This window comes from Gallus gallus, chromosome 5, assembly GCF_016699485.2.
Source record: "Gallus gallus isolate bGalGal1 chromosome 5, bGalGal1.mat.broiler.GRCg7b, whole genome shotgun sequence".
Classification (NCBI taxonomy): Eukaryota; Metazoa; Chordata; class Aves; order Galliformes; family Phasianidae; genus Gallus; species Gallus gallus.
In genome coordinates, this window is record NC_052536.1 from 17623581 (window position 1) to 17649123 (window position 25543).

A 25543-nucleotide genomic window follows, 5' to 3' on the forward strand; every position below is an offset into this window, starting at 1 on the left:
TTGGACTGTGAAGAAAAGGGAAGTCATGGAAGGGACATTAAACCTGATATTTATATCACATACTTTGTAATTGCATTGAAGCTGGCAATTCAATTATCCTATTGACTTTTGCTATTTCACTATTCTGCTGAAGGTAGCAGGCAGATGATGCAATTAATGCAGTAGTAAAAGTTTCCACATGCATTGTAAAGTTCCAGATCCATGAGGGCAACTGGACCATGTGTTTCCACCAAATCATGATGAAAATCCTTACATACTTCTGAAATTTCCCATATTATTTCTGACTGTAGAGTAATAAATCTAAGTTACATTATCAACAGTCACATCCTTTAAAAGCTAATATTTTACATGTGAAATTGCACAAGTAATTAATCTTACACATTTTAATTGACATAATTTTGTCTTCCCTCTGATTTTCCTGAGTGAATAACTCCCTAACCTATCTTGTTGGAATCAATTCCCTCACTGCATGTTAAAAAGCAGATTAAAAATTATAATTTGTAAAGATCTATGATGATTTTAATTTAAATTAAAAAAAAATCAACATCCATTCTATGCATTAGTATTAATTTCTCTTATGAAACCGGAATTCAACAAGACTTCATGAAAGAACTGGTTTAAGGCATAGAAATAGTTTCCTGGAAGCTTCCTCTTTGCTGGTGTACAATATTGCCCACTCAGTCTAGTCAAGACAGACACAAACAAATACTATTCCAGACGAGACTCGGTAGGTTGCCCCTTACCTCCAACTCTCAAAAGTAGTGTCTCCTGGTTGTTGGAACTACTGCTGGACACAAAAGCAGGGAAAGCCAAAGAACCCTAGGGATGTGTCAGAGTTGTCTTTTATATCTTCCTGCAACTGCACTGGTGTATCTGCTTTTTGTCTGTGCCTGCTTTCTGCTCCTATCTGGGGCTACAAGGCATGCTACCACGTGGAGCCTCTAGCCTGGGGTTTGATGCCCGAGAGAGCCTTCTCTATTTCCTTGGGTTTGATGCCACACTCCAACCACTGCAGGCATGGGGCTCTCTGTGTTTTTCATCTGGGACACAGAAGGAAAGTTTGGCAATCCCATTTTTCAGCTCAGCCTCCAGAGCTGAAGCCTGAGATGAACGTCCAGAGACATCTATATATTCCCATTTGTCCTCCTAGCATAAGAGGCTTTACCCTCTCTCAAATGTCCGCAATTGCAACAAAGCCTATCCTTCCCTTCAGTGTTCATCTCTCTGCCTAGGATTAAAGGAAACTGAGAGGAATTAGTTATTAAAGGTTTTAATAGAATAGTAAAGAAATCGCTGTAAAGGAATGGCAGCAGTGGCAGCACATGACAAGCTCAAGAGACAACATCATTTTTGCACAACAGAATGAATACATCCCATCAGCATTTAAGTCAGTTGATACATTAGACTCAGTAGTTTCAAATATTATATTTGTATGATACTTAATGATTATTTGTACTGGCAAGGAAGCCTCACTGCCTTTCTGCACATTACTAAGCATACTATCCATTTTCCTGGAGTATTAATTTATGGATAACTCATTTCTTATGCAAAGCTGAAATAGGATTTAATGAACTTTCATTACTCAAGTCGCACATTTTCCTAAAGATGAAAAATGCCATGTACAATATATTTTCCTGCATGTGATTAAGCCTATTAATATAGATTTCTGAACAGAATATTTCTACTCAGCAGTTTTTGTCTTCCTGTGAGCAGGAAGGAGAAAGTGAGTGCAGCAGAGACTTCCCCTCACTCCCCCACATCTCTGGAAAGGAATTGAGTCAGATTTGCTAACACTTTGGTTTCAAAGTTCTTCTTAGCACATAAACACAATTGTCTTCTAACAAATGTTTATTAAAGCTTATCTGTGAGCAGTTATATCATTTTTTTTCCTGTATTTTTCCTTTACTTTGATAGGAAACCATAACAGAGAAAGTAATCAAAACAGCATACTAACTTGGAAATATCACGAACTATTGTTAGTTTGACATCATGTTTGCCACTTCTAACCATCTCTCTCTGAAGAAGCCCATGCTAGGAGTTAGATGTACTCAACATACACTCAAGACACACCAACCTCCTGTCAGTCTTAAATACAAATACTTTTTCTTTGCCGCAATACATAAGCAACAATAAAATCATCATTTAGATGTACAATCAGCTGATTTACATTCTCAGTCAAGTATCCGAATCTCAGCTTCATGCTATTGCATGTTTGCTACTGCAGTTTTAATAAAGCAAGTATCAGAACAGTATTTCTCTTCTATGTGGTGTGTTTGAAAAGGATAAAGAAGGAAGGTTACCTTGCAATGTGGCATATGTTCTCTGTAAACACCTCATTACAGCAAGTTATTATATGTGCCTCAGGAAAAAAATGTATTTGTTTTCTTTTTTGGAAACAGCCACTAATTTTAAAATTTTTAAATTTTCTTGTATTATTATAAACAAAATCTAAAATTAACATGTTTCTCTAAAAAAAAATTGGACAGGCCTACCTTTCAGTTCTATTTCCTGAATTTTCCCATTAATTCTACTTTCTCCTACCTTTCCATTTCAATTTCAACTTGTACTGCTGGGCTATCATTATGATTCTTCAAAATGGGACCCCTGGGATTCAGATTCTCTGTGGAAATGAATTTTCTCCAAAACTTTGCTTTACTCAGAAGCTGCCAAGAGAACTCCGTTGCTTTCTCTTGTACTTCTCAGACAATTACAAGATACTGATGACAAAATCAGGACCAATTTTAAATATACTTCAAATCTGATTACTCAGTGACGAGGGTGTGTATGAAAACTTTTCATTTTATCTGATCAACTTTCCTGCCTGGCTGTAGTCTGAATAAGGCAATGTAAATCTGTTAGAGCTTTGTTGTTGCATTACACAAACCCCATACTTTAAGAGTAGAAAAACAAACAAACAAACAAACAAAAACTTGTCATTTTCAAATGAAAACATTTTTTGTTAGAAAGTAAGGATAGGTTTCCAAGTGGAACTGTTTGGTATATGTGAGGCAATGTGATACAGCCATAGCCTTTTGCTTTACTGAAACAACTCTGTTAACACTGAAATACAGAGACAAGGCTATGGTTATAGAAAATGATCAGACAATCTTGCAAAAAGCCATCTCAGCTCTCTGAAAATGAAAGTTTTAACCAGTTCTCTTGCTCTGCAGAACATTTACGTGTTTCATAGCACAGAATAATAGCTCCTCTTGACAACTTTATCATTATTAGACTGTGTAGTCAATCACATCATTGTCCCACTGTGCAAAGCTCTGTTAACTTGGCTGATCACAGCAGGGCAATATGCAAGACGTGGAAATGGGATTTCAATGCTCCACAGTATCCAGAGCTGATGCCCTACAGCACATTGTGTACTGTAACAGAAACATCATACCCTTCAAGATGGGATAATCATATCTCACCCACAAGTCTGTGCGTTCTCCCACTGTGCCACCAAACCTTCCCTCTTCATCCAGCGTTGCAATACTCCTTCAAATTACAACTCAATGGGACTAAAGCATTAGTATTTTCCAAATATTTACAGGCTGTAAGCAGTAGACAAGCAGCGGGCTCTCTGCCTCTCAGAGCTTTGTGCATTGACCAGCAGGAACAGGGAAAGATGCCTTGGGCATCCAAACAACTTCATCCGACATGAATTCCACCCTCCAAACTGTTCCAAATTGTTTAACTGTCATAGAAATTATGCATAACCCTCAGAACTGAGACTCAGATCACATAATAGAAACAGCAGTTACCACTTTCTTTTTTTCTTGAAATAGATAACATGCCACATGAAACTCTGCCATCATTGCTTTACACATTTCAGAACTCTTCTCCTACAAAAAAGGTGTCTTTCTTGAAAAGCTGTAATTAGGCAGTCAGGAGAAAAGCATAAGAGATTCCAGTATGCCACCACAATTTTCTCAAGAAGACACCAACAGCTAACTTCCTACCATAAGTTGGCTGTACATGCTATGTATGTACATGCAGGAGAAAAAACTGCTTTAAAATCATGAGTACTCAGCAGAAACTAGGAACAATTTATCTAAATTCTAAAATTTCTAATTTCCAGCAGCCTAATTTCACTTAGAATCTAAGATATCATTCAGAAAAATAAATCACAAAACTTTATTTTGGTTTTCTACTCAGCAAGTATGATTCTGCAAACAGATAGAGAAAGGCTGATCTTGTGAAATATTCAACTTAAGTAGCCTTTGACTGTGGAAACAGCTAGAACATACAGCTTCTGTGAAATGCTGATCTCTTTCACTGTTCATAAAAACATAACAGTGATATTTCTTATTACTTTGTTATTCATGATTTTTGTGAACCCCTCCCATAAGAAAAGAGTAAGCTATGCTAAAAAGGTTTAGAAGTAGAATGATATCTTAGAAGTTCGGTTTAGTAATCTGCTTTATTTTTCCTCTCTGAAGTCTAAATCATAAGTAACAATTAAATAAAACTAAGAAAGGTTTTGTAAACAGACTGCAACCAAAAAGAAAAATCCTTACCTTGAAGCATCAAAGCTGTCATAGGATCCAACTGTGTAGTGTCTAAACAGTTTCTTTGTTCTATCTGTTCGTGTTTCTGCATAATAAAAAGGGGAACATTTAATAGTACTCCTATACTTTTTAATCAAGCATTGCTTTCACTGGCAATTTCAAAGTTGATTTTCTGCTATATGTCAATAAAGAAAACTTCCAGTGAATTAATATGGTCTCTAGGAGTTTTGAAGAAATTTTGACATTTGAGTTGAGATCTTCTTTCACCATATCATATGCACCAAGTGAATAAATCTGCATATATAATGTATCATATTATTTCTAAGTTTGAATGTTCCATCCCCATTCCCAGGGGTAAAAACATTCTTGGACTAAGAAGCAAAATAAAAGAAGAAACAAACAAACAAAAAAAAAACAAAAAAGAAGCAATACAGTTTGAAAAGATTGAAAAGTAGCAAAAAAAAAGCAAGTGAGTATATTTCTTTTGTTTAAATATACACATGCAACACACAAAATGAAAGTATATTCAGTCATTGTATTAACCAGCTTGAGAAGAGGGTAGGGGGAAAAGCAAGTGCCCACAGTGATTTCCATCAGTCAAATAAATAGTGCTGTAAGACTTGTACTAGCATTATACAGCAAAAGCAAACAATCCAACAAACTGCAGGACAAGGGATTAAGAAAAATAGAAAGAAACTATATTTTGAAAACAGGATGATCAAAAGAATATGATACAACCCCCAAGGAACAAAACCACACATCCCACTGAAACAGTTCCCATATCCAGGGGCTGCAATATTAAATCAATCTATTATGACCGTGATACTTATGTTCACATGTATTTCTACAATCAGACTGGCCAATATCAGTACTGGTTTAGTACAGGTCTAACTGTACTAAACAGTTAGTTTAGAACAGCATTTATAGAATGGCAGATAACAGAGCTAAACATATATCTTTCTCAGAAAGATGCTCTCTTATTTTTTGAATGGGTATCTTGAAAAGCATCAATCAAGCATATGTCAAAGATACGGATGCTACTCCAGCATTTGGTTTCTTCTGCTTTTGCAGCAACTATCATAACCTAAAAGGTTTACACTGAAAGGCTATTACAAAATGCATATATAAATTACACCTTCAGGGAAGGACAAAATTATTGTACAGGATGTAACTTTTCGCCATATTCTTCTTCAGAATGACAGGAAAGCACATAACAAATTTACTACCAATAGCAGCATTCATACAGAATGAAACAAACAAAAGAAGAGAGCAAGGAATATTCTTTGATAGCTTTATGATTATCATTCAAAACGTATCAATTTTCTGAGCCTTACTCTGCCTTTGCAACAGTAGTCATAGTGTCATTAAGGTTGGAAAAGACCCAGGATCACCAAGTCCAGCCACGAACCCACCCCCACCATGCCCGCTGACTATGCCCCTCAGTGCCACATCTGCATATTTCTTGCACTGTCTCCCTGGGCAGCCTGTTCCAATGCCTGAAAGCAAAATTTGCCTGGAAATCTTGTGACAACTTCTCAGGACATTGAAAACTGGATGTTTCCTTACTGAACACTGCTTCTTCTGCACATATATAACCGGGTGCTTTATTGAACAGCCGAGATGTCTCTTCTTTCCCCTACAATTTAAAAAGCGCATATATAGCTTCCTCATTTATTTGATCAGAAGGGAAGTGTCTTCATCTGCTTTGAAGACTTAAACATTTCAGAAATATTATTTAATCATTAGGGGAGTATTTCCTCCATGTTAATTATCTACATAAATTCTGAAAATTTAGCAGATGTTTAAACAGTCAGAACAACCAATTCTAGATGTAGTAAATTCACAGCATTTGTACAGAACAGCCTTATAGATACTCAGAGTATTCATTTTTTCCTCAGAAACCTATCTTTAGTATGGCTCCTTTGTCTTTTGCTTTATCATCTATGGGAAGATAGTTATGCAGAAACTATGTTTTTTGAGGAAGGAAAAAGTCTTACATAAATACAGGTCAGTTCTCAAATGCCATCAAATTATTAGCCTAACAGACTTCAAAAATCACACTGAAAATTTTCTGGTTTAGCTTGCGACCATGAAATTCTCATCTGTATGGCCCAGGAATTTTTCACTGGAGGACTTTCTGGCTCAGTCCAAACAAATTTTCTTAGTTCTCCAAGTCAGTCAAAGCCCTTGAGGTACACCATATCTATGTCTCAACTTTTATGGATATTAAACATTACTCTGAGATGCAGTGCTGTCAGATGACCAAGTACTGGCCTGCAGGGAGAAAAAAAATACATCAAAGCAGGATGGCAGGCTTTAAACATAGCCAAGGAGCACAGTGCAGAAGAAAGCGCTGGGGGACAGAGTTTGGGAAAACAAAGTTGACAAAAAGGCCTCTTTCCTTACTTTAATCAGTACAGCTGACTCTTAACTGGATTGTGGGACTTCAATATGTTCCCAGCTGGAGACATAAATACAAGTACGCACTCAATACAGAGGAATTATGGCTGAAAGTACACATGCAGTTTGCAGCTGGCTGACAGAGTAAGCAAGTTACTTCTTCATACTGGTGCAATAATTTCCAGGATACAAGAGGGGCTGTACTACAAATACAAAACAACAACAAAAATAATCAGAATTATATACAAATTTTGTGTAGATCAGCCAGCATCCTTCCTACAGGATGGTCAGAGAGGGAGAAAATCCCAATTACAGTATTAATCCTATCAGATAGTCTTGTTTATGCATATTCAGTCCTTTTGTCATTCACTTCCAAGCAGTATTTTCTGCCAAATACACCTACTTTTATCCCAGACTCATACTGCCCTTACCCCCTGCCTTTCTGGAACAGCCAGAAACGACCCAGCTTACAGCAGGACCCACCTGATGCCTGTCTAGGTACAACAGCAGTTCCACCAGGCAGCACATCAGCTGAAGGGCTGTAGGACATCACATTGTCTTTCACAGGGTAAGGGCTATAAGTGTAGTGAGCAGCAGCCGTACCCAAGGTACATGACAGCTGCTCAAAGAGATTTGAAGAGTCTTTGAAGTAGCTCACTGTAGGACTGTATCTCTCAACGTACTGTAAGGGGTTCTGTGAATTTTATGGGTCACACCTTTGTTGCTACATTTACAAGGTTAGTTTCAAAAGCCAAATTCTTGCTGTGACATGAAGAAAAAAGACCTGCATGAAGTCTGTTCCCCACCAAGAAACGTTATTTCTCACATCATCCAAAACATCAGATTATGATCAGGAGACATGCCTGGAAGCCACATAGAAAAACACAAACCTGGATTCCATTCACTGTTTACCACTGGGCTGTTTTCAGAAGTTGGCTAAAAGTAGTTAAAAGAGCAAGGTTTAATGAAGAATTTTTTGGAGCACTTCATGCCACTGCTTGAGCCTTGTGGAACCAGATGTTTCTTCTGCAGCAACTGTTTTCTACAGTGTGATATTTCATTGCTATTAGTAAATACAAATTTTGTGTGGGAGTGGGAGGAAAGGCAAGACGCTGTAAGGCAGATAGCTTTGTTCAGCTACTCAGTATTGCCAAGCCAGCACTCTTCAGTTGAGGCTTGTATCTGCTCCCTGACACTTCCGCTCCTCTACCTTCCCCCACCAATTTGTGTGTAATTGCATTCATAGGGATTATTTGGGAACCTATTAGCTTCACAAATCCCCGAACTCAAGGCTAAGTGGCATGTTTCCCAGGTTGCTGTGTAAACCCTCCAGTTCTTTAATTACCCTCCTTCCCTAAACCTCAGCTCAGATTCCAGTCTGTCTTATTACGCAGCATAAATACAGATGACATCTATAAGGGAAAAGGATTGGGAATTCGTCATCATCATGAACAGGATAACGGAGGGGGGGGGGGGGAAAAAAAAGGCACTTAGAGGGTCCTTTCTCTAATTTGACCAACCATGAAAAGGTACCCATAAGTAACTGTGTGATAAAGTTCTGAATTCAAGTCAGACTTGCGCAGTAAATAGGTGTTATAGCACTAACTGGTTATTTCCAGGATTTTCGTGCATTCTTACATTCCTTCAGTTTTTTGACTTTTAACCAGAGTGCTCTGCAGCAATTTTGGCCCACCCAAGGCTAGTAACCCTATCTATCACCATTACTGGAGTCCTTTAAGGAAACCTTTAAGAATTTCTTTTTAAACTTGCTTATGGACAGATGAGAAAGAATAGCAAGAAGATAAAGGATAAGGTCTAGAAAAACATTATTTAGTAATATGTATATTCCTGCATCATTACCAAGATGAACATCTCTCATCACAGCCAAAAGTTACTGCATGAAATTGGATCAGGCCAATAGTTATTCTAGGAGGCAGAACAAAACACCAGTGTTTGCAAAATTGCTCTAGTTCTGTTTCCTTTGACAGAGAAAAAAGGAACACTGATGTATCATTCAAGATTTCACACTTCTTGGGAAGTCTACATTTTACTAGAGTAACTCCAGTATGATTTTTTCTATTATCTTCAGTTGGCTAGAAGACTTTCTCACTACAGGCCTTCACCATGTCTAGGCTAAGGCAACAGGACATACCTGGGCATCAAGCAGTGGGATAGGGTCACAGCTAACAGCTCTGTCCTCAAAGTAATGCACTGACGTTCACAGGCTAAAGAACATTTCATGCAAAAACGAGGCTTTCTCTACAGGTATAGAAAATATCTTCTGTAGGAGCAGATCACCATAAATCTCCCTTCTTTCTACTACAAAAAAAAAAAGTCAATAAACCACCTTAGAGACTTTCTTTGCCTCAATTAGCCATCTAGGACCAGTGTGAGCCCAAGCACAGAGAGCCATAGAAAGGAAAAAAGTAACGTGGCCAGTTTTTTCATGGTCTATTCATCACTGAATGCTTTACTGTTGTGGAAACCTCAGTAACGGAGAGATTCAAATCCTGCTATTCTGAATATAATTTATAGGGTCAAACAAGGGTGATCACTATGAAGATGGAGGAATAAGATATATCCTCCTTCTCTTCTTCCACTTCAGGAGTAGTAATGGTTTTCTTCAACTGAGAAATCCCATGTGACTTCCCTGCAACTTCCCTGCGTAAGCCTCGGAACTGACCATAGGGCTCCAGCAGTGCCTACAGACAGCATAATGAAAAGCTTAAAATCACTGCCATGAAAGGGAAGACATAATCCACACAGATAGATAACTCATTTCTTGCTCTGTTTCTTCAATTATTAGCAAATAACTACTGTAAGTACATTATGACAGGCAACTCAAACACCACAGTGGTACTATTATTTGCAGTAGATTGCTTACATACTTTGTATTGTTCAGAAGAGTAGTAAACTAGGTAAAAATCCCAAAGAAACTGCCTTCATTTCTTATACTTTCCCTGCTGCTCTTCGCAGGGCATCTTGGAGACCGCGTTTCCTAGGAAACTGCGTGGGGCTGCTCTGCCAGGGGGTTTGCATCAGAGTGCGTACCAGCGCTGCGGGAAGGGTTTGGGGTGATCTGCATGAGCGCAGGCCGGGAGAGGAAATGAAAGTGCAACTGCATTCTTTGGGCATGGTATCAGAGAGACAAATATCACAAAGCGATTGTGAAAGGTAAAGGCAGGGCATACTGCTATTCCAATCAAGTTAGGACATTCATTATGCTAGCTGAATTTAAGAAATGGTTTTCAATAAAAAATGGTTTTCAACCCAAATAGAGTAATAAAAAAAGTTCAAAAATGAGAGCCAAAGTCCTTGATTTTGTTGTTCTGCTGGCCAAAGTAAATCCAACAGCTTGGCACCATCGTGAAAAAGAAAGCTTCTCTTTCTTCCTTTTTCCCCAGCAACAACTCTAAGAGATGTTTCATTACCGCCATAGATAGCTGGAGATTCTCTCTGCTGAAACAAGGTCAGATACAGCACTCTGCATGAGTCTGATAGAATGCAATACCCAGCAGTGGCAGGAGGCAAAGGCTTGCACTGTATACCCTCTTATACTTCCTGGGGAAAAACTGCTTTCGCAGCTATTCATGTTGAGGGTTAGACCGAAATTTATCCAAAGCTGAGAAAAGTGGTCGAAAATTCTTTGTTACTGCCAGGTACACAGAAAATATGTAAGGTTAATAGACATTTTGCAACAAGAGCATTTCCTAAAACTGTTCGAATAGTATCATAAAAAAATGTTGACCCTGCAGGGGGGAAAAAAAAAAAAGTGGAAAAAGTATATGGAATAGAAAATATCACTATGTAGAACATTTATGTTTCAGCTCCAAGTATATTGGCATTTAAAATATTTGCAATACAAAATGCTAAATGATGCCAAATTACCTCTATTTTAGAGGAAGCCAAGTGCAAAATATGTAGCATGTTTTTTAGCTCAAAAAGAGCTAATTTAGGGTGGACATTATCATCCTAAAACCTCGTCTCAACCTGCTTTTTCCCATTTCCTAAGAAAACTCAGCATGTCGTTATATTACAAGTCTCTGCTGTTGTGGGAGAAATAATACTGAATTATGTGCTGGTCAAAATAATGTCATTTTATGTGACCAGATTAATCAAAGACATATCCCATAATTTAAGTATTCTTGTGCTTCACCCAAAGACCACCAACTAAAAATGGCACCCTCAGTGTTGCTGTCAGTTACAGCATAACTAAAGCTTTGTAAACTTTTGATTTAGGTGAGAATGCAATATATAGTATGTATGAAAACATGTATTAGGGAAATAAATGTCACATATAGGAAGACAAAAGAGTTTTGCACAGAAGTTACCCTATTCCTTCCATTCTGTGTGCTGTAAGCACAACTTCCGTATTTTTATGGATTTAACTCATTGCTAGTTCAGTATGCAGTTTGCTTTCAAGTAACAAGGGATTTTCTTGATAACAGATGCATTATGAACTTTGGTCTAGAAAATAACTGGATAAAAAAGAAAAAAAAACAAACTGAAAATTCTTCTTCAGACCGTATACTGTAAAGTCTCAATGGATTTTTCAGTGAAATCTTTCTATTCCTATGCCTTTTAATCCCTGGAAAATTGAGAATCATTAAAACAGAGATTTTCCATGGTGTTTTGTACAGCAGAATTTTGAAAAGCAGGAAGAATTTGCAGACCTATAACACAACTGCTTAATGTCATATTTGGTATTTCTTTCTTTGAGCAGTCATTTGAGACTTAGAAAATGTTAAGTTCAGGGATCCTCCTCCAAATCAAGCAGAGCAGATTCTTGGATTCTAAACATCTGTATAAAAATATAAAATAATGAACCAGAAAGATAAATGGAATTAATCTCTAACTATTTGATCATCGGAACCTTCCTTTCTCAAGACCAGAAGATGGTGCATTGAAGGGATCAGAGCATAAGGCCCTCCAGTGTGCTGTTTTTAAAATCTGGACCAGGATTTCGCTCCCTCTTGAATATCACCATTTGTAATTCCAAAGCTGGAATTAATAAGGAATTCACAAGATTTATAGTAAATGAATGGAAGTGAAGTCTGTTTCTGTTAAAGGGATATTAAAACTCTCAAAATGGAGTTCTGCATATGTAGACCACTCAAGTATTCAAAAGAAACAGGTCATCTTTCTCGTCTTTGCAAATTTGAAATAATAATGTTGTTGTTTCATTGCAAGGGAAAAACTACTATTATCAGGGAAGAAGTATAAAAACATTATAAATGGTAAACTTAAGAAGATCTTGAATTGGTTGGATTTTTTTAAGCATCTTGACAACTTTTTAAAGTCTTAGTATTCAGTTCATGTGATGTTCTCAGCCAAATTTTCTTTCAGTTGAAACTGAGAAACAGCAAATCTTATCTGGTATTTGAAACTTTTAGATTTGAATGGAATAGCAAATCCTTGGATGCCCCTTGCTTTTTTTTTTTTCTTTTCTTTTTTCTTTTTTTTACCCTACCAACTCCTTTAAAAAAGAAAGGAAGACTGATGTAGATTCCCTTCTGTACCCTTAGAGAAAGATTAGCTGGAACGTAGCAAATTAGCTTACTCACAAAGAATGTGGAAATGACTGATCAATGTAGCGAATCAGCAAGTTCGCTTGCAAGAGAAACTTTAATAACTGAAGTACGTAAGTTGGATCCTTTAGAGAGAGAGTTATCATTAGGAACAGTGGTTTCCCAGGTCATTAATTTTCCCTATAATTTATGAAAAAAGTTAATACTGAATAAAATAGCAAGGGGTTGCTGAAACATTTGCTTCTTATTCTTTTGGAATGGGGCTTACAGAGCTGACTAGGAGGAATCAGGATTCTTGTAACAAGGTCACAAAATCACAGAATTGTAGGGGTTGGAAGGGACCCATGGAGGTCACCTAGTCCAAAACTCATGCTAAAGCAGGTTCACTAGAATAGGCTGCAGAGGAAAACATCCAGGTCACCAGTTACGCAAACAATTCTCTAGCTGAAGTTTAAATCTGAATGGGAACATAGCTTCATTTGCTTGTATCTGCATCATATGAAGAAGCAAAGTTCAATGTATGTTAAAATTGAGGCAAATTTTATGAGCTAGATTTTTGTTTTGCCTTTTTTTTTTTTTTTTTAACTTTTCCCTGTTTTTTTTTTTTAGTGCCGTAAGTAGAAATAGAGGTAGACTGAACATTGTTAGCTAGATTTTATTTCAGAACAAATTCTTCTCTTCTTTTGCAGAACAGGCAGAGCAGACGGAACATGCTCTTGCATGGCTCTTCCTTCATTTGCAGAATATTTGTAAAATGTGGTAGTGATCTCTAGATATTTCCCTGCTCTCCTGGTGCTTTCTTCAGGCCTTCAGTACCTCTGCCCCCAATTTATGACCATCTGCAGTAGAACAGTTAATCAGCCTCCAGATGCTGGAAGGTAGATTTGTGTCTGTGGTCCCAGGTGAAACACAGGGTTAAATTACTTGATGTCTGCAACAGACACAGAAATAGGTCTGGGTGATGTCATCAGAGGGAACAAATTGAGAGGACTTTTTTTTTCCTCCTTTTCCACAAGAGTTACAAGGCTTTTCAGACTTTATTGCTTGTAAAGAGACGGATGCTGACTTGGGACAGAGAGACTTTAAAGACTCCAGCAACTAACCAGGGAGTTGATTAACTAGAACATATTTAGATCTTTGCTGAGACATGCCATTTTTTTTACAAAATTACATCCAAAATGAAGCAACTTAAATGCATTTTCCTTATCCCTTTATTATGGATTGAAAATATGTAGAGTATACTTTATAAAAAACAGTTACCACTGTCGATTCCAAAGTGCCCATGAACATGTAAGAAGGCAACTTGTTTTTCCAGTTTAGACAGAACATAGAAATCTTGATCTGTTGCCTTCTGGCAATATCATCTGCTGCAGATGTTACTTGTCCTGAAAGTCAGGATGGGTTGTTCGACTACAAAGCTGAGGTGTAATGTTCCAATTCTTTGGAAATTATTTGTAGCACAGAAGCTTGAAATCATCACACCTTATTTCATATTTTCCGTCTCCTCTGAAAATATTCGTGTGAGTTACCTTAGTGTTGTGACAAATAGCAGCAGCATAATCTGAAAGGGCAGAATCACTTGAAATTTAGTAGTTTGCTCTTGCAGTGGGATACTACTCTTTACTCTTTGTGGATGGCAATTTTTGCAGTCCCCATCTTCCAGCACTTCTACGTGCACTTTATCTTATGCAAACTCTAACTTTTGGTATTTTACTCATTTTAAGAATATGTATCTTATATGTATCTTGCAGCAGGGGCTACTGCTGCAAATAGAGAAAAGCAGGCTTACAGGTGTAAACAAAGTAAAGACTTTGCAGAATTCAGTACTAATACGCTAACATAATGTTCAGTCTACTTCTATTTACTGCCCTAAAAAGGAAAGGGAGAAATAGGAAAAAAAAAAAAAAAAAAAGGCAAACAAAAATCAACCTTGCACATATACAGGGAAGAAGCCTTCTTTTTCTCCACACTCAACCTGAAAACTAAAAATACTTAGAGTAAAAAAAGTAAATAAATATTTTAAAAATAAACAAACACAAGTAACATTTCAGAACTCAGTGTCTGTCCCATTCATTAACTAAATGCTCGCTTCTCATAGTTCCCACTACACTCTAAACAGACAGCAGAATTTATTTACTTCTAGAGATGACGTTCTGCAGCTTTAAGCCAAGGCACAGCTACGTGAAACTGGATCAGAACAGTCACCAGCTAGGAAGGTGCCAGGCACATCTCTGTCACACATTTCCCACAAACATTCAAAAAGTGACATTAATTGACACTCAACAACAACAGCAATCATGATCACAACCAAATCAGCATAATAGCCCTCTAGTTTTGGTTACTTCTACCTGTTGTAGAGCCAGCTTTGGTATTTACTCTCAGCCAAGAAACGACATCACAAGAATATCATTTTATCAATCATTTTCACACAGTTACAAATTTGCCACAAGAATGTGAATTGTAAATGTTGGTTTTTAATATTGTTTCAGAGCGGTGGGTAACTTCTAGTGACTTCGCCTTATACTTAGGAAGATTTCATTAGAAGTTTGTGAAGGAACTCTATTGGTTGTGTGGCAGAAGCAGTGCTCTAGTCTATAGCACACAAAGTATTTTTACCTGAGATGTATTTACAGTCACACAAGATAACCAACTGCTTTGAAGAAGGTCATCCTGCACCCTAAGGTGGAAAGAACAGATGGAGATCTATTTGGGGCTGTGTAAGGAAAAACACAGCCCTGAAAAGCCATTCTTCTACTCAATTTTAAACATTATTAATTTTCACGTACAGCAAGTTTCAACACGAGTTATTATGGACTTTTTTTTTCATCAATGGTGATACAAGTATTTGCCCTCAACTGCCATCCTTACAGAAGCCTCCTTGAAGCCTAAAGCCTTACTGGTTACATATTCAGGATCATCGATCTGTCAAATTCTCACACTTGAATAATGGATAACATTCTGAATACATAAGAAGCAGTCATCTGTGCAACAGAGACATGCAAGAAGTTCAAAGTACCTCCCAGCCTTTCTCACAGTAACTCTCCCAGAGGTGTTGTGGTTTCAAACCCATCAGTATGCTAGCTTTGCAGCCAGATAGCAATCTCAGCTCCATGCGGCCTCATCTTCCTGTCATCAAACAGGTTGTAGTGTGCTCTGAGAGGTCAGTGGGGATATCAGGAGCAAGTTTTTCATACTTCTGCTAGATTAGACCTATGAAGAACTCATTTTATCAGTTCAGAAGAATACTCTTCACTTTTCCTTTACCAAGGAGTGCTTTGTGTTCTTCCATTCCCCCCTCCTTCAAACCTCTTGCAATATTTCAGACTTTAGTAAAAATATCCCACAAGATAACATTCTCACTTTGTCCTTCCTTTTCTTAGTTTTCCTGAATCTTGCCCAATCTGGTCACCCTAACATCATAAAAGCATGGCGTTACAAGTACTTAAGAGATTATAAAATGAAGATGACTTTAAGAACAAAATAACAATAATCAAGGAAAAGTCAAAATTTTTATCTTCATTCAGTGTCCTTTTTTTTTTCCTTTTGACTGTGCACGTGTGCTTTCCAGCCCCAGTTCCACTGCGGATAAAGTGTGCCATTACCAAAACCCAAAAGAAACGCAAAGGAATACTCAGCAACTTTTACTGTAAGTGCCTCAGAATAACTTATAATTTAACATTATGATTTCAGTCAGTGTGAACAAATAGCTCAGATTAGCAGAGCAGAAGCTAATCTAACAACGTTGCTAAGCAATGTTGTACAGGAGTTTACACAGGACTGTGGAGGGGAAGATTGGGTGGAGCGAGGAGATGCAGAGGCACTTACAGTTCCCTGATCTGGAGGAAGAACTCCTTCCTCGCCTCGCTCCTGAACACATACAAAATGCAAAGGTACTGCAGCAGCAAATTACGTAGGAGCACCGCATAGCTTTCAAGGGTGATAGAGAACAGAACATTATGTACTAAACTGTGAAACTCCATCAGAATATAATAATAATGTAATACTCAGTGCATAATAAATGTATGGAAATAACATATACATACAGATATAGGTACTTCATATTGATGGCTGTTCAATATAAGTTAAATACACGTTTCAGGGTCAGACCACAGGCTAATTAATTTTCAAAACACAAAGAACTACCACATGAGAAACTGTAATTTGACCACTGATTTGGAGAAGCTATTCAAAATAATTAGGGTGACTGGAGAATAAATACAGAAAAATCTGAAAATATTAATTTGCTTCAAAACCTGAAGTACTTGTCCTGTCAGCATTGTGTAGACAGATAATAGTAACTGCTTTAAAAGATCACAAATCTATGATCTGCTGGAACCTTAACCACACCTAAAAATTAGAATAAATTGCTGAGAATGACAAGAACAAACTTTTCCTAAGAAAGCATAAAAAAGAAGGTTACTAAAGAGATCTTATATGCTTGCTAGCGCATATTAAGTATGCAGAACAGATATTGAGAAAAAAAATATATAGTACCATATGAAGTTTCTTAAAATACCCACATTTTCCAAACATTTACTGCCTGAGTTCACTAATCTCTCTCTATAAATCCCTTCCATTTCCCCCACCACCACTTCAAAAAATAGCCATTCATCATTACAGCCACAAACAATACCTCCAAGATGAACTCTCTTCATGGATCTTGACTTTTCAGCCATAGTTTCTAATCAGCTACTTGAGTTTTGTATGCGTCTGTATCCACACGTAGAAAATATCCCAGAACATCACCTCAAAATATGCTACCTGAACTACATTAAAAAAGTTGAAGCTTTTCAAGAAATATAGGATTTGACAAGTGTTCTAAATTTTTATACAAAATGCTGCTAAAAACAATTCTTCTTTTTAAAGAACAGGGAAAAAAAATCCAAATCAATTTGACCACAAACAGGAAGTCTTATTTCACACAAGTTATAGGCTGAGACTCAAAGCCCACATCCTTTCAGTTCCACACTGTACCAAGAGACTTTTTTTTCCCCTGATGCAGGTTTCCATGGAAATGCATCAGTCACTAATCTAAATAAGTGCGAGTGAAGGACGCCTGAAAACCTAGAGCAATTACGCATGCCATTAGAGGAAAAGAATATGATTCAACTCGGCTATTAGAAATGTGGCACAGCTATCACTTCTATATATTGTTGTAGTGTTCTAAAAACAAAACTGCTTCTCTATTTTTTTAAACCCACTCTTTTGCTGCCTATAAGATGCAGTAAAAAAAAGAAAAAGCATTAAAAACACTTCATACGTAACAAGCATGCACCAAAGTAATACCATATCAATTGCAAAACACAAATGTAGTTAATAATACACATTTGTTTTGCAATGAAAATCCACTACACGTGAAAACTTATCTTTCCATTACTGGCCAAAGACACTTCACCTTAGTTATTTTGATGAGCAATAGGAAACTCTGATCTACATTAAAGGCCTAATAATTCTTTAAAAAAATGTTGTAATTTAAAGTCTGATAAATATGTTGCTAAACATCTATTTATAACCACAGCATACATGTCAGGCATAAGTACGACTGTGCTTATAAAGATAATTGCAATTCAGCACCCAAATTAAGTAATACACAGTAGTAAGGGCACACGTTCTTTTGTTTGTGTGTAAGCACTTATAGGTCTATTACGCTTCACAAACCGATTGTCAGAGTTGCTATTGAAGTTTCACCTCTGTCACACAGTGTGTGGATTCACTTGGTTCATGTCATTGGCAAATGAGCGGTTTGGTATCCATGTCAGCTAGCTTTCTTGTCCTCCTGCTGCTTTGCACTCAACGCACTCCTACCTCTTCTCACACAGGAAAACATCTAATGATGTGGAGGAGAGACAGCTGATATGCCATAAAGGCAGAGAGTCTTTCCAGACTGTTTGAATGGCATGACAGCCTAGTTATTTCACCCCTCCCCTCACTCTCGAAGAATGAACTATCATAGTACCACTTATAAGTGGGCAACCTTGAAATGATCTAGCTTTTGGATTCTGTTTGCTGACTTTTATTGTCTATACTAGGCTTTGCAGAAAATGTCTAACAAATGGTTTTAATTATAAATGAGTGTGGCAAGTGAATAAATAGCACTGTTTGAAATTTTGGAGCACAGGTTTGAGATGTAGCATCTATGCTGTACATGTGTATGCCAGTAAGGCGCTACTTCTGATCCTTTTGTCTACCTGAAATCACTGTGATTTCAGCCAAGAAATACTGCAGTTGGACCACAAGCAGTAGGACTTCAGGAGGAGGAGGTATATTTCTGGAGGAACAGTCCTCTTAAATTTTTAATTGCAGTCAAGTCTCTATTTTGCAGAAGTTCACAAGTAAGCACACCCCCTCTGTTTTCATGTGCTATATACAACTAGAGAAGCAAGCATTTAGTATGCAGAGATACAGTTTTCCCTACATGCTCAAGGTTCACCTAGCCACCAGTTAATTAGTTGAATGGAAAAGCCAGAATGGGGAAAATGAAAGGCAGCTTAGACTAATGCTAACAGAGAAAGCTATGTGAAACAAGACAGGAGCAGCAGCAACAGAAACTATACAGGGGAAGAACAATACTGTAAGAAGGAGCAAAAGGCAGTGAAGCAAAGAAGGCATGAGTCTGACCAGTAGACTGGATTCTATACAGAGGGTAACATCATACTGTTCCTAACATGCTGCTAATCAAACCACAGAAAGAATACATCCCAACTGATACTACAAACCATACCTTAAATTAGATGTATCCAACCCCCTGGCCCGTGGACCACATGCAGCCTGAGACAGTTAGTAATGCCCTCTGCCCCACATGGTGACAAGCTCTTCTCCACCAAGCAGCCAGACCCAGCCCTGGGTGCGTACCCATCACTCAGTAACAATCAAACTATTAGTGTGCTGTTAACACTGTCTCAGCTGAAACCAGGACAAGGGAGGGCGCCGTCAGTGCTAACTCCAGCTCTCATGCCTGCCACACACATTCAATATTACAAGTTAAATGTACTTGTTCTGCTTTGTAAATAAAATGCAGTGATTACTGATAAAAATATTTCAACCTACCTAATGTTGTCTCAAAACAAAACAGAACCCAAAGAAACAAAAATTATGGATGAAGGAGCAGCGTTCAATGAAAAATGGACAGATGTGTACTTTTTTGTTGAGACAAATAATATGGCACTATGCATAATTTGCAAGGAAATCATGTCAGTTTTCAAAGATTACAATTTGAAAAGACATTATATGCAAAAACATGCTGCCAAATTCAATGCATAACAAGGAATGTTTCAGAAAGACAAAATAGTGGAACTGAAAATGTTACAGTTACCGCTCCAACAGACTCTACTGTAAAAGCTAGCTATGTGATAACAAATCTGATTGTTACAAATCAAAATCATTCACTGACAGTGGGTTTATTAAGCAATGTATGGAAAACATGGCAGATACAATTTGTCCTGATAGAAAAATCTGTTTTTGTTGGTTTTTTTTTCAATCAGTTTGTCCCACTTTGTCCCACCAGACTATAGCCGGGTAAACTGAAGAAAAGGAAAATTTATTGGAAGAAATTTGGAGAATAAAGCTGCTAATTTCAAAGTTTAAACTTTCGCAATAAACTTAAGTACTGACATTACAGATATGGCTGAACTTGCCATCCTTATTAGAGGTATTGATAACAGATATAAAGGCACTGAAGAAATGACTTCTTTGGTGCCACTAAAAGACACAACTAAATCTCTTGATTTGTATGAAGTATTAACATTTACATTAAGTGACTGTCTTTAACCTTTCAACATCTGGTATAGCTGCTGATGGTGCTCCAGCAATGGCTGGTAAAAAAGAGGAACGTATAAAACTAACAGAAGGTCATGCAGTTGCCGCTAGCATGTCACATTTGATGAAATATCAGTGCATTGTACATCAAGATTTATGCACAAAAGCTTTAGAAATTGATAGCATCATGCAAATTGTCATCAAAGCTGTAAATTTCATAAAGTCCAAGGGCCTGAATCATCACAAATTTCAGTAATTCCTTAAAAGTATGGATACTGATTATGGGGACATCATTTGCTTTTCTGAAGTAAGCTGGCTAAGTTGGGGTAGAATGCTAATAAGATTTTATGATTTGCAAAATGAAATCAAGTCATTTATGTAAGCAAAAGGAAAATTTGTGCCGGAAATTGAAGATGAAAAATTGCTCACAGATTTTGCATTTTTGGTGGATTTGACCACTCATTTAAATGCCTTAGACATGCATCTTCAAGGTGAAAACTACGGCAAGCTCCAGTTATGGCAAATAATACTAGGTATTTTAAACTTCTTAACACTTTACTTCATAAAACCTATGAAGAGTGAAAAATGTGCATCCTTGCTTTACATTTTGATAAATGAATTGGAGAATAGGTTTCAAGGTTGCTGAAAAAATTTTTTTTTTTTTTTTTATATGTGCAACTCCATTTTCAGTTGACATAAATATGTTACCTGCGAATGTATATTGAATGTACAGAGTTGCAATCACATATTCAGCTCAAATATTTGGTAGTGCCTTTTTACTGGGCTTTCATAAAACCAATCTTACATGAGAAAAATATCCCTCACTTCACAATCAGCCTTATTCACATCATCTCTTTTTGGCAGTACATACATCTGTGTCCAACTGTTTTCAGTGACGAAGTACAGGAAGAGTGAAATCTCACCAAAAATCTCTGACAAACATCTTGAGAACTCATTAAGATTTGTGACCACTTCCATCAAGCCAGACCAGTGCATTAGTTTCCCAAAAACAAGGTCAAGTATCCCATTAGTTTAGTGCTTTTGTTGCTCTCCTTTTTTTTTTTTTTATGTTTTAATAAAAATACATTTTAAAAAATTTTGGTACATATATATACATTAGCTATGTTGTATATCTTGTATGCAGTTCAGGACAATTCCTCTTCACTCAATGGAGTTCCGGCAAACCAAAAGGTTGGACGCCCATGCTTTAAGCATTTGGATTCACTACAACTCTGGTGGGGTTTTTTTTTGTTTTGTTTTTGGGGTTTTTTTTGCTACAGCTTTACTTTCTCATTCTTGCAACTATGATAAGATTTATCATTGCAGAATGGTCAAATCTAATGCATCTACATAGCAAATTCATGTCACTTTACATATGAATATTGCATTTCCATGTCATTTTGTTATGCATGTAATACAAATAGTAGATCTGTGAAAGGGCTTTACATGCAAGCCTGACAGTATAGGCAGTAGGAATCCTAGCTATATATTTAAAAGATGTGCCATCTGAAAATATGATTAGTAAATATAGATACTAATGCATATTTGACTAACAAAAAGTAGATCTGTAGTGCATCACAAAGCTATGAACACATCACAAAGGATGAACACTTCCATCACTAGCCTATAGACATGCAAATCAGGAAATGTGGTTAATAATAAACTGTAGGCCTTTTCCAACCTTGGTGATTCTATGTTTCTATGATCTGCCAGAGATAGGTGCTTGAGTTTGCACATAATTCACCAGTTAAGAGACAGAGTCCAAGAAAAACCGCATCACTTACCTGCAAGCTAACAAATTGGTAAAGTGTATATGAAGGGGGTATTTGTCTTGGATTTAGGTTGCTATGAAACTCATATGTATGATATGTTTAATTTCATTGCCCAATTTCAAATTTGGGGGAAAAAAGAGGGGGCATACTCTTTAATTAATTAGGAACACTAAAAGACCATGCTGCAAATCAGCTGGAATATGTATTATCCTTTGTTACCTTTTAGTTTGTTCGTTCTGACACTTGCACATAAATGCATTTTCTTCATCTGCTGAAGTCTTCTAAAAAGCAGAAGAAAGTAGGTCTTCCTTCTCAAATCTGACAATCTTTTATCTACATCTCAAGCTAGACTCTTTCAAGTTTCATTTTCTAACATTTAGTCCAATCTAGATTAGGAACTTATTTTAAATGTGGCAGTAACATGCCTTTCAAAGTAAAGATTTTACATCTCTACTATGACAGAAGGCATACCCTTCGAAAGTTTTATTTATAACACACTTTGAAACCCTTAGGGAGTACAATGACATGAGCAGATCACTAGAAAACTGTATGGCTTTAAATTGTATGCTAAATTAACTGAATAGCAGCTTGTCCAACTATTGAAACTGTTGATCAAAATTCTGTCTTACTTAAGTGACAATTAAAGCAAAGAGTGCATTATGATACACAGATTTGGAATCATAGCTGAAAACTGCATTGTAGGGATATATAAGTATTACTGAAAAAATGAAATTAAAAAAAAAGAGTCTTTCAGCCTAAATAATACCATTCAGATTATATTGTCTAAATTTAAGTGAAAATCATTACGGAAATGATCACTATGAATAGTAAAAGACAGTCTCATTACTGTAGCTCAGCATTCATTAAGTCACTATGAATATCTAAATCTTCAGGGTATTTCTCCTCAGAACAGCATTGCAATTTAGAGAATTAGGTAACTGAGGCACAGGGAGTGTAAACAGCATGCCAAAGGCTATAGTGAAAGACAAAGGGAAGACAATAAACTTCTTTTAAAGCAGTTCTGCTGAAAAAGCATGTGAGCTTTAAGTTTGTAAGTCTGACAAAGAAAATATACATTTGTTAACTGTCACAGAAATGTCAAAGCATTACATTCAAAGATATTCAAAGGCCAAAAATGCAGGAATGGCAAAAGACATTTCCAAATGTTTTCTATAATTCTAAATAACTAATTCTTGGAAGCTAGTAGCAATATGGAAAGGAATTCTCTTAAGACTAATATGTTCCTGAAACTCCATTATGTACCATGCTTAATGACTGTAAACTAATAAGAAAAAACTAATTATATTGCATCTTTGTACTTAGGAGATTTTTAGTTATGAGATTTGTAAAATATTTTAACTGAGGAAATCAAATAGTCTGAGTATGTTAGTCATGAGAAAAAAAAACAAAACAAAAACAAACAAAAAAAAAACCAGAAGGCTGAATGAAATGAAGGGGTAAAGAAAGAAGAAAACAGAAATTCAGATACCTTACACAGCCAACAGTTACAACATCTCTGTACCTATGCATTAATCGTAATTTACTAGAGAACGCCATTAACCGTGTCCAACAACAGTGCATCTTTTCACACAATCTTTCTTTTATACAATCAGTAACAGTAATCCCTGCTGAGCTTAATGGTTAACTGGAAGAGGACTAACAATGTCAGTGAAGCTTCAGCTTTTACACATGATACTTCTTTACAATTTCAGATGTTTAGAAGTAAAATAATCCATGACCAACTGCAGGTTTCAAAACACTGTCTGCAAGAAGGTGTAATAGTTTGGCGGTCTGGTTCAGAGTCACAGTGAAAGGGGGATGCTGATCAGTTTTGTAAATCCTCACTCCAAGTAAGAGAAAGGTGTAATTAGAATTAATCCATGATCATAAGGAAAGAAGCAAACCTCTAAGCTGTCCTGTACTGGGACCCAAAACCAAAGGGACAACCCACCAAAGTGGGCTGCCAGCTTAGGGGTTCAAGAAGATTAACTACTCTGCAAAGTACTAAAGACTAGAAGAGTTTCTTGCCAATGAACTGAGGAAGAAAATAACGGCAATGTAATTCGCAGTTTATTAGCCTATTGTGACTAACTGGATTCTCTAGAACAGGAATGCACTTTTCTTCTCCCATCCAGAAGAAAAAAAAAAAAAAAAAACAGGCTTAGTGAACCTTCCAAAACCACTTTAAGGCTGAAAAGTGTAGCTCTGACCTAACAACTTTCATGTAGTGGACTTACTGACATCAAAAATTTGATGTAAAAAAAAAAAGAAAAAGAAAAAAAAAAAGAAAAAAAGAGATGAAAGATTTTGGTTTAGTGAATTTTCATTCTTTGGAGATATCTCAAGCATAGGTGATATATTGAGATATATACTTAATAGGTTTATTCCATTCTAAAAAAGTAATTGAGTACATTAAATCAACCTGGATTAGCCATCTCTCTTTACCTGATAATCATGCCCCTTCTTCTCACCATTCTTACTCTCTCCTTATCTCTTTCTCACATACAAATTGCATCTCAGCATACTTAATCCTCAAAGAGACCATGCAAATCTAATCCTCCAAATATATAATCAAAAAGTCCTGTTTCATTCTATTTACCATAATCCAGCACACAGACAGCGCAAGAAATAATCACCTAACAGCGATGACAGTTTGCATAGCTTGAAGAGTTCTTCTCACACTCAGAATGATCTAACTGGTTAAATGATTATGCTGTAATACATCACTGATTAATTACTCATTAGAGGACTGCTAGAGCACCATAAGGTTTTGACATACATATAACAACACCACAATCATTTTAGGAGAGAAAGGACATATAACTGCTTTTAAATAAGCTTCTTTCCTATCATATAACATGAAGTTGACAACTTGGCAATTCAATTACAGTATGATGTCAACATTTTAAGAAAATATTGTTTGGAAAAGGCTAACCTGAACAGGCCTAACAGGAATAAGCTTGCTAAAAGTAGACTTCCTATTCACAGTTTGTTGTTTATAATTAAATTTAGTTCCATCAGCTTTAAGTGCATTTTGTTATCAAAAAAGGACTAGATTGATAACTCAGATTATTAATAAAATCCCACATACTTCCAAAAATAATCAGACCACTTTGGGATGCTTGTATAACCTACCACAGATTCAGAGTGATTTTTTGAAAAAACATTCAGTCCTTATTCCTCTTGACTTGCAATCACAAAATTAATTGAGAGATGTTAAATGCTGACATCACTAGGCCAAATCCACATAGCTGTTTTCAGCACTGATCAGCAGGGTGTTCCTTCTACAAGTAGTACTAATAACACTTCTTGCTCAAAGCTTTCTGTGAAAGAAATGTCGTAAGCTGAAATGCTAGTTATACATAACTATTTCTAATTCTGCCTGTAGATACAAAACACTCAGGTATGCTTCAATCCAAAGATATCTTTAGCAAAGCAACTAATCTAATTTCATTTTAGCAATGTTTACTAAGTAAGCTTCAGAGATCTGCCTCTTTTCCCCCAGATGTTGTGTCGAAGGCCATCTGTTTTATTCCTGACATAACAGAAGCCATCATAAATTTTGCTCTGAGAAAAAGTGAAGCAG

General features: G+C 36.7%; 1 protein-coding gene across 18 annotated transcripts in view; it reads right to left on the reverse strand.

The window, feature by feature from the left end:
• Positions 1-25543, reverse strand: part of SHANK2 (SH3 and multiple ankyrin repeat domains 2) — a 343211-nt gene that overhangs the window by 143692 nt on the left and 173976 nt on the right. For all 18 annotated transcript variants that reach the window (XM_040701785.2, XM_040701784.2, XM_015286884.4 and 15 more), the window contains one exon: positions 4512-4587. In XM_040701785.2, coding sequence (XP_040557719.1) covers positions 4512-4587 — 76 coding nt within the window. The remainder of the gene's footprint in view (positions 1-4511; positions 4588-25543) is intronic.